Raw genomic sequence first — 15,667 nt, 5'->3', positions numbered from 1 at the left:
TCGGAATTATCACAGCAAGGATCTAGATATTATCACGTTCTACTCTGCATCAGTTGTTTGGAAACACACCTACCCCAGTGACCGGGCTCTGGGGGTGGCTGGGAGCATGTCTCATGTGTGTGTCCTCTAGCTCAGTGTCCTAAGCAGTTACCTCTGCTGTATGCAGGTGGTTGTTTTTTTTTGGGTTTTTTTTTTTGTGTTTTTTTTTATTGCAAGGTCAATATTGGAAATTTAGAACATATAGTTTTTGCGTGATAATCCCAGCACCATACTCTTTTTTTTGCTGTTGTTGTGCTTACACTCTCTTTGTCCATGCACAGGAATCCTTTTAACAGTCTTTTATTTTTAGAACTTATTATAGAATAATATTTTTATTATAGTCTAAATTTTTTCTATTTATCAAGTTTTAATAATCATAATTTTCAATGGCTGCACAATAATTTATTGTATAGATTTTGGAATTACATCTTCTCTTTATAACTTTATTAAAAGTATCTTTGTGATGAACATTTTTATTTATGGAACTTGTTCTTCAGTTGGAGTTATTTTCCCTGTGATACATTTCTGAGATAGTTTTTCAGAATTACTGTGTTTATACTGAAAAAGAATATAAACACTGTGTGTGTGAGTGCTTGTGTCCTACACATCTGCCATGTTGCTTTCTAAAAATTTTCTCTGGGGCCTGTGTGACAAGGTTTCAAGACAAGATGGCTAAAATAGTTGACCTTCTGCTTTCTTGGTATCTCCAGGTACCACATCCAGGATAAGGACACCTTCTTTGACAACGCCACCCGTAGCCGCATTGTGAGTAAGCAGGTGCACCAGGTGCTCAACCAGCTGTGGTGGGCCCAGGAAAGGGTGGGGAAAGACCAAGTGCCCAGTTTGGCAGGTCATCCTCTTGCCCTCCCTACTACCTCCCATCATTTGCATGGAGTTGCCCAGCAACTGAGAGAAATGTCCAGGACCTTTCTAATCCCAGTAGCAAAAGAGAACAGGCTGACAGGCTGACAGCTGTCAGAGAGGACGTAAGTAGTGGGGCTGGGTAAAAGAGGCGATGGGATTAAGGAAAAAAAACCCACCTCATAGACACCAACAACAGTATGGTGATTGCCAGATGGAAGGGGAGGTGAGGAGGTAGAAGAAAGTAAAGGGGGGTACATGGTGATGGAAGGAGACTTCACTTGGGGTGGCAAACACACAATACAATATACAGATGGTATTATTATAGCATTGTACACCTGAAACCTATATAATTTTATTAACCAATGTCACCCTAAGAAATTCAATTTTAAAAAAAGAAATAGCAAACAACTGCCCTCAGTCAGGGTTGAGAGGAGTGTCTTCTCAATAGAGTCCTCCCTGCATACCTTCCTTAGAACCCCAGACACAGGGGCTGTCAGAGCTGGGGAAGGCTTTCAGCTGGTCAGGTGACCTCCTTGCTTGACAGTTGAGGGAACTGAGGCTCTGAGAAGCGATGAGTTGAAAGGGAAGATTCATACAGATCGTCAGTGAATGAGGACTCACTGCTGGGCCACTGGTCTCTTTCTTTCACCCCAAGGGAGTCCCGTGCATTTCTGTTACAAGGACTGCTACAACTAGCCAGTTTGCCTAAGAATAATATTACCAACCCATTCAATAGAAAGCCAACTTCATGACTATACCCGTTCTTTTATAGTCTTTTTGCCTGAAACACTTAAAGTCAAGTTTTTGAATTTAGCAGAGTGATTGATTCTGGTGAAAGTCTGTATGTGGCCTTCACCCCTGTGGCCACAATCTGAGCTGTAGGGCGATCATTTTATTCACTGAGCAGTTTCTATTTACCCTAGAGAACATTTAGCCTACGAACAGAGGAGAGAAAGAAGGGTGCGAGGAATGGTGGACTCTTACTTTTGCCACAGAAGAAACATGGCAGTGTGTTTCCATCGGTCCCTAAGAAAGGACTTAAGTTTCAACAGAAGAATGAATAAGGGTTAGATACTTAGCAAAACTTCCAAGTCAACATGGTGCTAAGAAGGAAAAAAAGGGACAGGTGATTAGAGGAAGCTATAGAACATTTCCAAAGCATACTGAAAACATGGCCTTGACTTTTTTCCCCGTTGATTTTATAGAGAAAGAAAGGGGGAGAGAAAGCGAGAGATAGGGTCATAGATCTGTTCCTGTATGTGCCCTGATTGGGGATTGAACTGGCAACCTTGGTGCTTCGGAGCGACATTCTAACCAACCGAGCTATCCAGCCAGGCTGGCCTTGACGTTTTGTTTGCAGGATGGGCAAGAAAAAACTTCAGGTCTCTTAGCCTAGTGTTTTAGGAAGGTTTAAAATGCGCATATGATTTCTTTCATCTTTTTATGGATAAAACCATAAACTTCCCATATTTTGGTTGCTGTATTATAAGCCACTTAAATCTCCCTGTGGCTTGGGTCTCACATCTGTGAGGGAGTTATAGGGTATTGCAGAGATTACCGGATAATTGCCGAGTGGCTGCATAATAATACAATGCCACATAAATACTGTTTTTAATTATTATTGCTGCTGAATTACTGTACTGTTTTGTAAATGAATTAAATGTTCCTGTGTGCCATTCTACGAGCAGTTATTTATCTACCACTCCCTCTAGGTCTACAGCTGAAATATGGGCGTGTGAACGATGATAGAGTAACATCTCCCATTTCTTCTCTGGAAGCTTCTCTTTCCCTTCCTGCCCTGTTGCCAGTGTACCCCCCATGTTAAGAAGGGAAAGAGCCTTGATTTTTGTCTCGGGGTCTACTCTGCCCTCGGTTCCTCGCCCGCATTGCTAAATGTCTTCCCTGTTTCCCTTCTTTGTGGGCGTCTGAGCAGCCCCGTTTGTCCCAGAGTAGACTTCCTTCCATCTCTTTGTAGCCTGGCACAGGCTTAGAACCCACAGGAGGGCAGCGGTTGGCCAGCAGGTTGCCTATCGGTGTCCCTGTTTTCTCCGCTGGGGGGTCCTCTCGACACTCTCCCTCCTGCATGAGAGACAGTCCCCTGAAAGCACTGTAGTCCATTAGGCTTGCAGTGGTCACTGAGCAGGCAGCCTGCCAGGCCACCATGTGCTTGGAGACATGGAGTCGTGGGGAAGTGTCTGACGTGCTCTGACTGGGGAGGCAAGATGAAGACTCAGGAACAAAACAGAGAAATAATAGTATCAGTGACCAAATGCAGGTGACCCTTTTCCAGTTTACAAAGCACTTTCATGAGTCCTCAAAGCAGCACCATTATGGAGGAGCCAAGGAGCCCTCACAGAGCTGCTCAGGTTCCCTCTGCTAGAAACCAAGACTAGAACTGGATTTGTCTGCCTCCCTGTCTGGCGCTTTCCCCAGCCCACGTGGCACTGGTCGGGGCTGGTGGAGAGTCCAGCCTCCTCCAGTTCTTCCCAAGGTTCCCCCCAAACAGACAGACGTTCCATCCCCTGAGTGACCCAGGCGCCTCCGCCCGACCCCTCCAGGGGGCGCTGTGGGTCTGGGCTCCCTGGGGTATTTTCCTTGCCTCCTGTAACTGCAATTTATAGTCTTTGCTTTCTTAACTTTTTTCAGGGTGGGGCGAAGGGAGGGGGGAGTGTGTGTGAGATGGTCGATTCTTTGTTTCCTCAAAGCCACTCAAGTTTGAGTGGGTTTGACAAGCAGTCCATGAGCTTGGCACATGCTTGGCTTCCCCCTCCCTAGAAATGGGTCCAATTGCCTGGTCCCCCGCCCGGCCCCCACACGTGGTGATGCACGTGGTCAAAGCCCTCACAGCCCTGCTCTCATCTGTTTTAGGTGCATGAGATCCTGAAACGCACAGCCTGTGCTCGAGCCAACAACACGATGGGTAAGGACCCCTGCCCCCACCTGCGGGTGTAGCACTCATGGGGTACCGAGGGGGTCAGAGCTGATCTTTCAACAGCTTGCTTGGTGGGCAGCAAAGAACAAAGCAAACGAATGCCCCACACAGAGGGGAGGAGGCTGCTTTCACTTAGGCTGGGAAACTGCCTTGCCCTCCAGGAGTCGGGGTGCCCCATTTCTTGGTGGGCCAGGGGCTGTTCCCCAGACTGCTGTAACTTCTCCCAGATCTTCATTCCAGAAGAAAGGCATCTAAGAGGCCCTTTAAGTCCAACCCCTTCACGTTTTATATGAAGAAACTGACCCCCAGAGAGGGTGAATGACTTGTGTAAGGCCACACATTAGTCTGAATGTGCCTCTTCTAAGTTTGGCATACTTGTCACCAAATCTGGATGAATCTATTTGCCTTGTTTTTATTTATTTATTTATTTATTTATTCATTCACTCATTCATTTATTTTTTTATTTGAGGGGATTGGTCTTTGAAGCAGGCACCTCAGCCTTTGGGAACTTACAGTATAAGGCAGGCAGTCCAGATGCTGATGGATTACACAGAGACACACATACTAGCGGCCGTAAAAACATGAGCTTACATACACAAACATGTGTTTTCTCCACAGAAATCGCTCCACACGTTTAATTCTCTTTTTAAAGGTGCCACCACCACTCAGAATGGCCTTTGAAACCTTTGAGAGAACTTCCTTCAGAATATAGTCTGTGGTGACAAATCTCTGGTCTTTGAGGCAGCTTCAAATTAAAAAAGCGTCCAAAGTTATTTAGAGGCAAGTCTAGTGCATAAGGTAGGCAATGAAACCGAGGAATAATATTGGTGATGACAGCAATAATGGCTATTATTGGAGAGGTTATCGTGGGGCTCATAAGCTGCCTTAGTACCAAGGGAACAGCACTGAACAAGGAATCAGAGCAGGCTTTGTACAGAATAGAGCAGAACCTCTCAAGGGGACAATTATGTATGACTGTTTGCTTTGATTGTATTCATCTTGCTACAAAATTCCAAACAACACTCCAAGCCTTGAAAATCAAATCTTCCATGTAAAGTTATTTGTCTGGAGCTCAGCGCTTATAAGTCAGGGATGTGAGTGAGTGAGGTCATTAATTAGTCCTGTTCAAGTTCATGGAATTGAGCTGAAGCCCTCACTTTGCGCAGCCATTTTCCGTGGTCACAGGGACAACCAGAGAGTCAAGAGATCTTAGAATGTATTTTGTACTTTCTCACGGCCTCCATCCAAGTTCTGAAATTTACCCTCTCACTTCTTGACGCCTCACTTCCATTAATCTGCCTGTCATCCTTTCACACCCTTCCCAATTTGGCCGAAGCTGCTCCCTCAGATGTGATAAGTGACTTCTTACTTCCCACATTTCGTGACCTTTTTTTTAGTCTTCCACATTCTTAACTTTCTACATCCTTTCAAGCCTTCTTTACTGAACCTTCATTTTCTGAGAGTTGGTATCCAGGAAGGGGTGCTCATCCACTGACCTGCTGTTCTGTTTCTACCTCTGGACCACATTTTCTTTGGTTTCTCTCCCTTCTCCCACATGTTGTCGTCTCCATGTTTCTTTGGCCTTCTTACTCTTTCTCTCTCTCCCTCTCTGTATATTTGGGACTTGCAATGGTATATTTCTATTTCCCATTTTTTTCCACCAACTCCAGCCCAGCATTTCTAACTGCTGGATTGATAACCCCCACTGAGATGTTCACGATAGCCTTAAAATCAAATACATCTAATATTTCATTTTTATTGCATTCCTTCTCTCTCTTTTACCCCCTCTCACTACTGCTTCTCTTCCTGTTAATGTGACTGCCATCCTCTCTATTTTTGCTCATGCTGTTCCCTTTGCATGCATGTCCTTGCAGTCCCATTCTTGCCCATCCCCAGACCAAAGACCACCATCCCACAGATCTATTTTAATGCCCCCTTTTCCGGACTCCCATCAAACTCAATCTCTTTCTTGCTGATGATCTGTGTCCATGACTTAGACTCTTCAGACAGTCCTTGAGATGCGTCTGAATCACCTTTATGCTCCAGTGCCCCTAGCTGTCTCTCTTGCACATTCTGCTCAGTTGATTTGGTTTAGTGAATTAATTAAGCATGTCTACCCTGCTAGTCTCATAGCAGTAACTGTTGAGTTCCTGACTCACAAATAACTCAATATCTCCGTAACTCAGTTGCCCTTTATTCAAAGTGTGGATAATAATGTCTACTTGAAGAGTATTTGTAAGGATTAAACAAGAACCTTTTAGTTTGTTTTGTAAACTAGAAAGTCCCTAAGAACTAAAGTTTATTTTGAGAGATGGTCTCCAGAGTACAGAGTGGTCATCAGAGACCCTCGGCTTCAACACTGAATTTTTTTCCTTTGAGGAGCTGAGTTTTGATGTCTCAAAGTCAAACATCTTAAGGGATTTGTTGTTGTTGGGTAGTTTTCAAAAATTTCTTTCTTTTTTGACATTCAGAAAACATTTCTTGAACACCTGCAGTGTGTCAAATGATACTATAGAAACTGAGAGATGCCAAGATGAATTTGACCTAATTTCCGCCCTTGAGGGGCTCTTAGTTTAGCCATGCAGACAAACATATAAACTGATAATTATGAGATAATCTGGTAGGTACAATAAGAGACATGTTCAGAGTGCAAAGGGAACACAAAGGAGTAAACAGTTACCTTCCATGTATGTGTCTAGTTATCAATGTAAATTCTTCCTTCCTTCCTTCCTTCCTTCCTTCCTTCCTTCCTTCCTTCCTTCCTTCCTCCCTCCCTCCCTCCCTCCCTCCCTCCCTCTTTCCCTCCCTCCCTCCTTCCCTCCCTCCCTCCTTCCCTCTCTCCCTCCCTCCTTCCTTTTTTTGCGGCAGAGTCAGAGAGAGAGACAGATAGGGGCAGACAGACAGGAAGGGGGAGAGATAAGAATCATCAATTCTTCATTGCAGCTCCTTAGTTGTTCATTGATTGCTTTCTCATATGTGCCTTGACCAGGGGGCTATAGCAGATCAATTGACCCATTGTTCAAGCCAGTGACCTTGGGCTTAAGCTGGTGAGCCTTGCTCAAACCAGATGAGCCTATGCTCAAGCTGGCGACCTTAGAGTTTCGAAACTGGGCCCTCCACATCCCAGTCTGATGCTATATCCACTGCGCTACCACCTGGTCAGGCTCAATGTAAATTTTCTAATATTAGTTTCATAGCCCGAGAGAAACATGTCCATAATTCTTATCTCCAGTTGTAAATGGGTACAAAGAGGATAAGTAACTTGTGTAGGGTTATATACTGAGTCACTGTCAGAATTGGGTGTAAAATTTGGGTTTTCTATCACTACTACCTTTGGGATGCTATGAACTAGAAGTAGAGTTAGGTTGAATCTTTAAAGTCTGTTAGTACAGAAGAGTTAGGTTGACTCTTTAAAGTCTGTTAGTACAGAAACAATAGTTATTTAGCCACCAATTTATACACTTTTGAGTTGGAAGGACATATAATGAACCTGAGATCCTAAGGCACCAATGTACTTCTGTTAGGACTTTGGCAGGAAAACATGAGGAAGTTAATTTAAATTCTGTCTCCACTAAATTCTGTTAGATTGTGGCAGGCTATGTTTTGTCCATGAGCCTCAATTTTCCTTCTCTGACAAAATGATGAAAAATTAAGAAAAACTGAGGCTAACAGACGTTATAAAGTCTATTCCTTAGTGCCATTTTGCCTATTTTAAATTAAGGCTTAAATAAGCAACTCAGTATACAATAAAATTTAAAGACTTACTGTTGATTTCTGTGTTTTAAGCATGGACATTATGAAAATTAAGTCATGAATTATTTTCTGTCTAGATTCTCAAGGGTAAATATCCATCCACATATTCAACATCTTCATGCAGATACCCTAAAACAGCGGTCCCACAGGTTGAGAACCGCTGCCCTAAAAGAACCCCAACCATAGTGTGAACCAAAAGGACCAAAGAGATTTCCCTTTGGGGGACTACCCAGCTCCCATTTCTGTCACCCAAATTTCGATACACACTAGCTTTCAGTTTCTCAAGCCAGAAATTATAAGAAAGTGCTGTTGTGTTAATTGACCTCTAAAATATCTCTGAAATCGGTATAATTTTTCTCTTCACAACCATTATCCTAGTCTACATAAACTGCATTTTTTACCTGAATCACTCTTGCCACCACTAAGACATCTTCCTGTCTCCAGTTTTGTATATTTTAACCCATTCTATAAAAGGTATACCCTGTATGATCTTTTTAAAATGTACATCTGATTATTTCACTGACCTGCTAGAAATGGTAAAATAGATCTACACCTACCTCCCTTAGATAAAATGCAAACCCCATAACAGTTACATATTGTGACTTGATGTCCCCTGCCCGGTCCCAAATCCATACGTTGAACCCCTAACTCCCTTTTCCTAAAATAAGTAGTCTGGTAGTTCCACAATAGCAACTGATGATTTATTAGCTTTGTAACAAGGGACATATGACTGACCTCTGTTTCCCAGCCCTGAAGGCCAGTTTTCACTTTGTTTGACTTCTTCCTGGGAAAATCAAGTCCTTTCGCAGCCCTTTGGTCAACTTAAACAATCTTACTTAGAAGACCAGAAAGAATGAAAAATATGATTATTTAACACTGTGGGACCTCAGGATGATATGGACCTTTGAGCTATGGAGTAAATTTTGATTTTTTTGCCCTTCTCACTGGTTGTAAGGAGAAGCACAAAGGGCATAGAATGGACTCAGATACTCCAGAGGATTACTGCTTTATAAAATAAAGAAAGAAAAAATGAAGGAGAACAGGATAGTGCTTGACGTTGTTTTCCAAGGCATTATTGATCCCTTACCCTTGGCGTTAACTTTTACATGGTCATTACATTTGTGACCAACTTACAAAGCCTTATTCCCTTTCCCATTGTGCCTGATTACACTAGAGGTTAAAAGTGGGTAAGAGAATAAAAATTAGAATTAGAGGGTGTACTAAAAGTAATAATAATTCAGAAATACTCTTTCTTTTTCCTTCGTATTGTCACTCCTCTTCCGTGTGGAAAATAAATTGTTTTGAATGACTACTTTTGCAGAGCACTGAGTTCTATGCAAGTTGTATATATTGAGTTATTTATAGTCCTGTCTCATTCCATAAAATTTCTTAGGTGGCTTACAAGAAAAACAATAAAACAGTATAATATAAATAATAAATTAAAAAAATAAGAAACAGGAAGAGCACAAATTAAAATGGAATGTCAAAAGTAGGAGAAAAAATAGACTACAAATATTCAAACCATAAGGCCCTATGGTTTCTGCAGTTGGGCTGCGAATCTGACCTTGAGCCAAAGTGAAAGGGGAAGGAAGATGGTTAGTGGTTTAGGTCTTGATGTCCTCGGCACAGCATCGTTTTGTATAGAAAATCGTCTAAAATCTCTCATACCATTCTCTGCTTCCTTATGTATAGTAGATCAGCAGACAGTCCCTTTGTGAATGGGCGTGGAAACTTTTCTGGATGATTCAGGTTCATCACTGAAAAAATAAGCTTTTTAAAATGTTTCCTCAAGGGTTACCAAAGTATTGCTAGGGTTGTTTGCCGCACACTCTCTGATTTCTTGAATTTCCGACTCAGGTAACATGTCTAGAGTTTGGTTATTTCCGGTTTGCTTTTTCTGTTTGGGAGACAGAAAAACAGTCTTGTTAGAATTTTGGGTGAAGAGAGAGTAAAAACGCACTGAAGGAGGGCCTGAAGCTTTTTGTGGTTAAGGTACACAACATTAGGGGTGGGACTTTATGAGATCTAGATACTTTTCCTTCTTTGTTCTCTGTTGAGAGAGCTGAGATAACCAGGTAAGAGAGAGAGTCTGTACAAATAAGGCATTGGCTGTAACCAGTAAATAAGGACCCCTTGCACTGTGCAGTCATATGCTTTTCAAAGCACTTTTACTCTCATCTCATTTGACCCAGGAAACCTCTATGCAGAGTAGGTTCTAAAGATGCTAACTGATTTCACAGCACAGGTTACCTTGGTGCCTAAGGTTAGAAATTCAGAGCCAGATTTAGAACTTGAGTTGTGTGGGGGTTTTTTTGTTTTGTTTTTTGGTTCTTCTTCATAGCTCTTTAATCAATTAATAAGTGAATGAAGTTATTGGGAAAGGTTTCCCAGAGAAGTGGAAGCTGAGGTCTTCCTAATGTTGGATTCATTCATTCATTCAACAGATTTTTATTGAGCATCTCCTATGTATCATTCATACTCCAGAGCTAGAGAATAGTGCAGTGAATCAGGCAGACACAACAGCCACCAATCCTTGCCTTTATGGAACTTACTTTTCAGGTAACATTTGAGGACAAGAGGAAATAAGCCACATGACAGTCTGTCAAGAGAGATTCATACAAAGAAAGCAAATAATACAAAAGACATGATGGGGGGGCACTTCTAAGAATCAGTTAGGGTTCCAAAAGGAGCAAATGACATACTCAAATCAGGAAAATTCAAAATTCATGGGCATATTAACAGAGAGACAGCTTACAAAGGTGTAGGTGGAGACTTTTTCTCTTATTTACCCCTGGAAGCGAGGGGTTATAGACTAATGCACACATGGTGTTCAGAGACTACATATCTTTGTGAGTTTGGGTTCTGCATGATGGTAGTAGCATGTGAGCCATCATGAAGTTGACCCAACCCCATGATGCCTCCTTTGTCAGGGCCCTGGTGCCTTTAAAGTTCACTTTACCATGGAAAGAAACCCAAGCCGCCTTGGTCCCGTCAGAGGAGGACAGACACCTTTTCTGTTTCTTCATATGGAAGTCATTGGTGCCTTTTCGTGGACAGAAAATTACATATTGTTGGAGCTCCATTTTCATAGATGCTTTGGTGTCAGAGCATTTGCACAAATGTATGCTTTGGGCATCTCCCCTCCCCACTCAGGAGATGATGTCTTAATTATTTTGACCAAAGCCAGACCATGTTGTGTGTTGTAAACATCTGGTTTATCATTCATCCAGCTGAGCTGGTTTATATTTTGTTAGAAGAAAAGGCTTTGGATTAAAGGCATTTAAGTAATTAAACACATGTCAAGACAATTTGGTGATGGGTAAATATAGTCTCCCTTCAGTGCACCGTCTGGGGGCTCTGGTTTAGATTTACGTCTGGCTGGAGTGCAGGATGAAAGCCCAATGCCGGGTGGATCGGCCCTGTTCTGGGGGGATCAAAACCAAATGGGTTTTCAGGAGTTCAGTACCATTCCTCTAAGTACCTGTCCCAATGGAGCACGGTTTCCTTTGAGTTTAGCCTGAAGGGGATAGAGCTATAGTCCCTGTCACCAGTGCCACTTGCAGATTTAATGAGACTCCTTCTGGGAGGCAGACCATAAACTGTGCTTTGATTGCTTTTTTTTGTATCCAGGAAACCAGAGATGTCTCAGAAGGTAAATGCTAGGCCTCAGGTTTGTGTTGTGTGTATTTTCAGGTACCAGTCATGGAACTGAACCCACCCTTTTCTGTCCCTTGAGCCTGACCCTATGGATGCAGAGGACCGGTGTTTCTAGGATTGGCTGGGTCAGGCTGTGCAGAGTTGTGGCCAGTGCTAAGCAAATAGGAAGCACACACAATAGGAATAGGATTGAAGTACCTGATGACTTGATGGGACTTAGGCATCAATGAGGGGTCCTCATGAGCTATGCTTTAAGTTGAGGCACTGCCCCTCTATGTGGGTAGAGCGGAAGAAAAAGGTCCTCCATGCTTTCTCTTTCTCCCTGGCCCCGCTTTTGCAAGTAACGGGAGGAAAGGTTGGCTCTCTCTCTAACTTTGGGTCTAGAGCAGAGGGGGAGAAATATAGACATGATCATGAAGAGGAAAGCTTTGCCATTATAGCCAAACTGGCCAAATAGATGGTGTGTGATAGAACCAATTAACCCAACTGCTGAAAAGGAAATGTTCAGAATTTCAATTTCCAAAGCAGAAACTCCTTTAAAACATTTGATTATTTTCTTCTTTCAAACTGATTTCCATGCTTGTTTGAGGGTAGAAACTTGGATTCTGAAGTCTGTGGGTGACCTGAGAGGCCCAAACAATCCCCATTCTCGGGTGAAGTTGTGGATGCAGAGTTCCTTTTCAACTTGCCTGCCCCTCCCCACTCCCTTTTCTTTCTGTCCTGTTCCCTCCCCCTGCTCAGCGAAGGGGGGGGGGTGTTAGTGGTGGTTGGGATTGCGCACATGACACCATCTGAAAAAGAGGAGGTCCACAGCTAGTGGGACAGAGACAAGTTCCAGGACCGCCTGTGGGGCTCCGGTTATCTGGGTCAGGATGGCACGCATCATCTTGGCTCCAAGGCCAAGAACCATTTATTGGGCTTCCTCTCTTAGGAAGTAGACTAATGAGCTGGAGTTTAAAGTTTCTTCGTCGGCATGGTTTGCCAAGGAAAACTGAAATAGTGAGGAAAGTGGGTGCCTGTGATAAACAGGAAATGTCAGGGAGATAAGTTTAGCCTAGACTATTATTCTTCTTTTTATTTATTTATTTATTTATTTATTTTTACTTTTTTTTTTTTTTTCCTTTCGCACTTTTCCGAAGCTGGAAACGGGGAGAGACAGCCAGACAGACTCCCGCATGCGCCCGACCGGGATCCACCCGCCATACCCACCAGGGGGCGATGCTCTGCCCCTCCGGGGCGTCGCTCTGTTGCGACCAGAGCCACTCCAGCAGCCTCGCTGCGGGAGGGGAAGAGAGAGACAGAGAGGAAGGAGAGGGGGAGGGGTGGAGAAGCAGATGGGCGCTTCTCCTGTGTGCCCTGGCTGGGAATCGAACCCGGGACTCCTGCACGCCAGGCCGACGCTCCACTACCGAGCCAACCGGCCAGGGCCTAGGCTATTATTCTTAACAGCCATTATTCCTTCTGTGTTCCCAGCAGGGGACTAGGTGCAATCAATAAAAGACAGAGGTGAGAGAGGGGGAGAGGGGTGTGCTCTCTGACCTCAGGTACTTGTAGGTCTTTTGGGGTCACAACACAATGAAGAAAGTGCTAGAAGCGAAGTGAAGTGAGCAGCCTGCTGTGGGCACACATTGCAGTTGCAGAAGAAGCTTCATTTGAGATTGGGGGGTGGGCGGCGTGCACAGCTCTAGACCTCCGATGATTTGGAATCATTCTGAGGCTCTGGCAGCAGGACCCAGGAGTTCAGGTTGTCGGCCTAATTCTCTCAGACACTTAGCTACTGTGCTCAGCAAAGCTGAGAATTAGCAGGAGAGTTCAACACCTGTTTAACTTTTCCCCTGCAGTTTTGAGAGACTGTCTTCAGGGTGTATACTGCTGCCATGGCAACCATGAGGTGTGAGTGTTGGGGGGATTGGGTGGGGTAGTGCAGGGGTGGGTCTAGTGGGAGCCCTACCCGCCTGTGTTGCTTCAGCTTCTATCCATGTTGACAGCCCTTGTGTAGCTTTGAACTGCCCCACCCTATCCTGACGTGAGACTCCTCCCCTTGATTATTGTAGGGTGGCTTCACATTGCTGTGGTTCTGGCTCTTGAACTGATTAATGATGCTCAGAGTGAAACTGTAGTCTTGTGAGCAGGACAAATCTGCAGCTCACTGAGCCTCAGGGCAGCCCCCCCCCACTCCTTTACCCCCCCCTCTGATCCCCCCACTCCCCAGAGTTATTTCTGATATTTTATGTTCATGCCGAGAAGGAAGCTTCAAATCAGGAGAGGATCTGGCCCTTGGGTGATGCTGCTACCCCAGACACTCAGCTCCCAAGGAGAATGGCCACTCTGGCTGAACGCCCCCTGGGGCCTCCCAAGGGCCTCCGCTCCCACGTGGGGCCCACGGCGGGGTTTCTGGCATCTGGCATCCTAGAACTGAGGCAAATAGGTACAAGGTTTGAGGAAAAGGGGCTGGCAGAAGGGAGAGGATTGTTTGAGAGCCTCTGCGGTCTCTGGCTTATAGGTGGGGCCTTGGGTAAGAAGGGAAGGTGGAAAACCATGAATCTCGGTGAGTAACTGTTGTTTAGATTTGTTATCTAAAACCTGTCGTCTATCCAGAACCTTGAAAATGCAAATGCCTGAAAGTTTAGACATTATTCATGTTTCCCACCAAAGACAGTTTACTCCTCCTCCCACTACTATCCACAGCCCCCTGGAAGGAATGATCCAGGGCAGAAAGTGTGCTTGAGACCAGGGAAGTCAGTGTGCACCAGGGACGTGCCCCTCCTCCCCCTCTCCATGATTAAAGGTGCCTCCTGGCACGGTGGGATCCTCAGGACTGGAGTTGGGGAGAAGCAATCCCTTCTATCCGGGAGCCAGTGACCCAGGACAGACCACTCTGAGTCAGACAGAACATACACACTGCTCTATAGTTGCTGAATCAACTGTGAATGAAACAAGTAAATAACAGCGATACTGAGCAGAGGGCTCTCTGTTGTGAGTATATCACAGTTTTAGGGACAGAACTATTTATTCCTTTAACATATATTTAATAGGGTCGCTATCCACAAGGGGTGTGAAATACTGCTGAGATTAAAAAATGAGTTCGTTGTTGTGTGGTTTTCAAACATTTTGGCCTCCGGATCCCTTTACACTTTCAAAAATTATTGAGTCTCCAAAGGGCTTTTGTTTAGATGGGTCACATCGATCAATATTTATTGTATCAAAAGTTAAAGCTGGAAAACTTTTAAAGCACAAGGACATGCACACATACTTTCCATTAGCTGTCTGGGGGATGATGTCATCACATGTCACACAACTGCAGTGTATGCTTGTTAGAGCTTAGGAATAATAAAGCAGATAATATCTTAGTCCTGTTGTACAAAAGTAGTTTTGACCTTATGAACCCCCTGAAAGGGTCATGGGGACCCCTAAGGTTCCCCCAGATCACACTTTGAGAACTGCCCCACCGCCCTGGCTCAAGAAGCCCATGGTCCACAGGCCAGGCTTGGACAGTAATGAGCACTGCTCTGTGAAGGAAAAGCAAGGTGCCAGAAATGAGTTTGGATAAAGTGCCGTGGGATGTGCTGACATATTCTTCTATTGACTGTCATTACAGTAATTAATCGTAGTTGTTCCTATGCAATATCGTTGACCATAGATATTTCCAGCTGACGGTGTTGACCATGGAGGTGGGGGTGTAGGAAGACAGTCGTTGGACTGGAGAGATCTCAGTGTGTGGGGACAGGAGGAATGTGAACTTTGAGAAAGCATGTCTGATACCAAGACATAGCTTTGTATTCGGGGAATGAAAAAATACTGCTATTCCACTAAGACCTAAAGCTTGACAAAACCCCATGTAGACTGGGAGGCCATCAGCTGACCTGTGGGTAGGGTTTAATATGTATCAAAAGACAAAGCTTATGTCCAGAAACCCCTGGCCTAGAGTTATGATTTTTGTCTTCCTTTCTTCCATAGGTATTAACTCTCTGATAGCAAACAGTATCTATGATGCTGCCTACCCACTTCATGACGTAAGTACTGTTTCTGTCGGCACACAGGAGTCTTAAGAAACTTGACAACCACAGGCAATGCGGTGGGCGAGGCGAGGAAGGAGTGAATCAGGACATTAAAATACCTTGGCTGATTCTGCGCTGCTCATGACTGACCGTCAGCCCCGGTTGATTTTTGCCAGTTGTCTGTCCAGTTATTTCCCCAATGGCAAATGAACTGGTGTTGTTTGAGCGTTCCCTCCACTCCTTGCCTCTGTTCTGGGAGAGAGTGTGAGCAGACAGAGATGGCTTGCAGTGTTAAAGGAAGGAGATATTGGAGGTGGGTGGATGGTGGTAGAAGGAAAGTCTGTGGCCTGGATAACTCACAACCTGGACGGTCAGACCCTTAAATATATACTGCTCACAAAAATTGGAGGATATTTCAAAATGA

The 15,667-nt window shown here is 44.3% G+C and overlaps 1 protein-coding gene across 4 annotated transcripts in view; it reads left to right on the top strand.

Annotated features, from left to right (window-relative positions):
* Positions 1-15,667, top strand: part of ANO2 (anoctamin 2) — a 345,301-nt gene that overhangs the window by 105,411 nt on the left and 224,223 nt on the right. For all 4 annotated transcript variants that reach the window (XM_066357508.1, XM_066357518.1, XM_066357527.1 and 1 more), the window contains 3 exons: positions 750-804; positions 3,772-3,823; positions 15,203-15,258. In XM_066357508.1, coding sequence (XP_066213605.1) covers positions 750-804; positions 3,772-3,823; positions 15,203-15,258 — 163 coding nt within the window. The remainder of the gene's footprint in view (positions 1-749; positions 805-3,771; positions 3,824-15,202; positions 15,259-15,667) is intronic.

The sequence above is a fragment of the Saccopteryx leptura genome, chromosome 1 (genome assembly GCF_036850995.1).
Source record: "Saccopteryx leptura isolate mSacLep1 chromosome 1, mSacLep1_pri_phased_curated, whole genome shotgun sequence".
In the NCBI taxonomy this organism is placed as follows: domain Eukaryota; kingdom Metazoa; phylum Chordata; class Mammalia; order Chiroptera; family Emballonuridae; genus Saccopteryx; species Saccopteryx leptura.
This window is presented reverse-complemented; position numbering and strand designations above follow the sequence as displayed.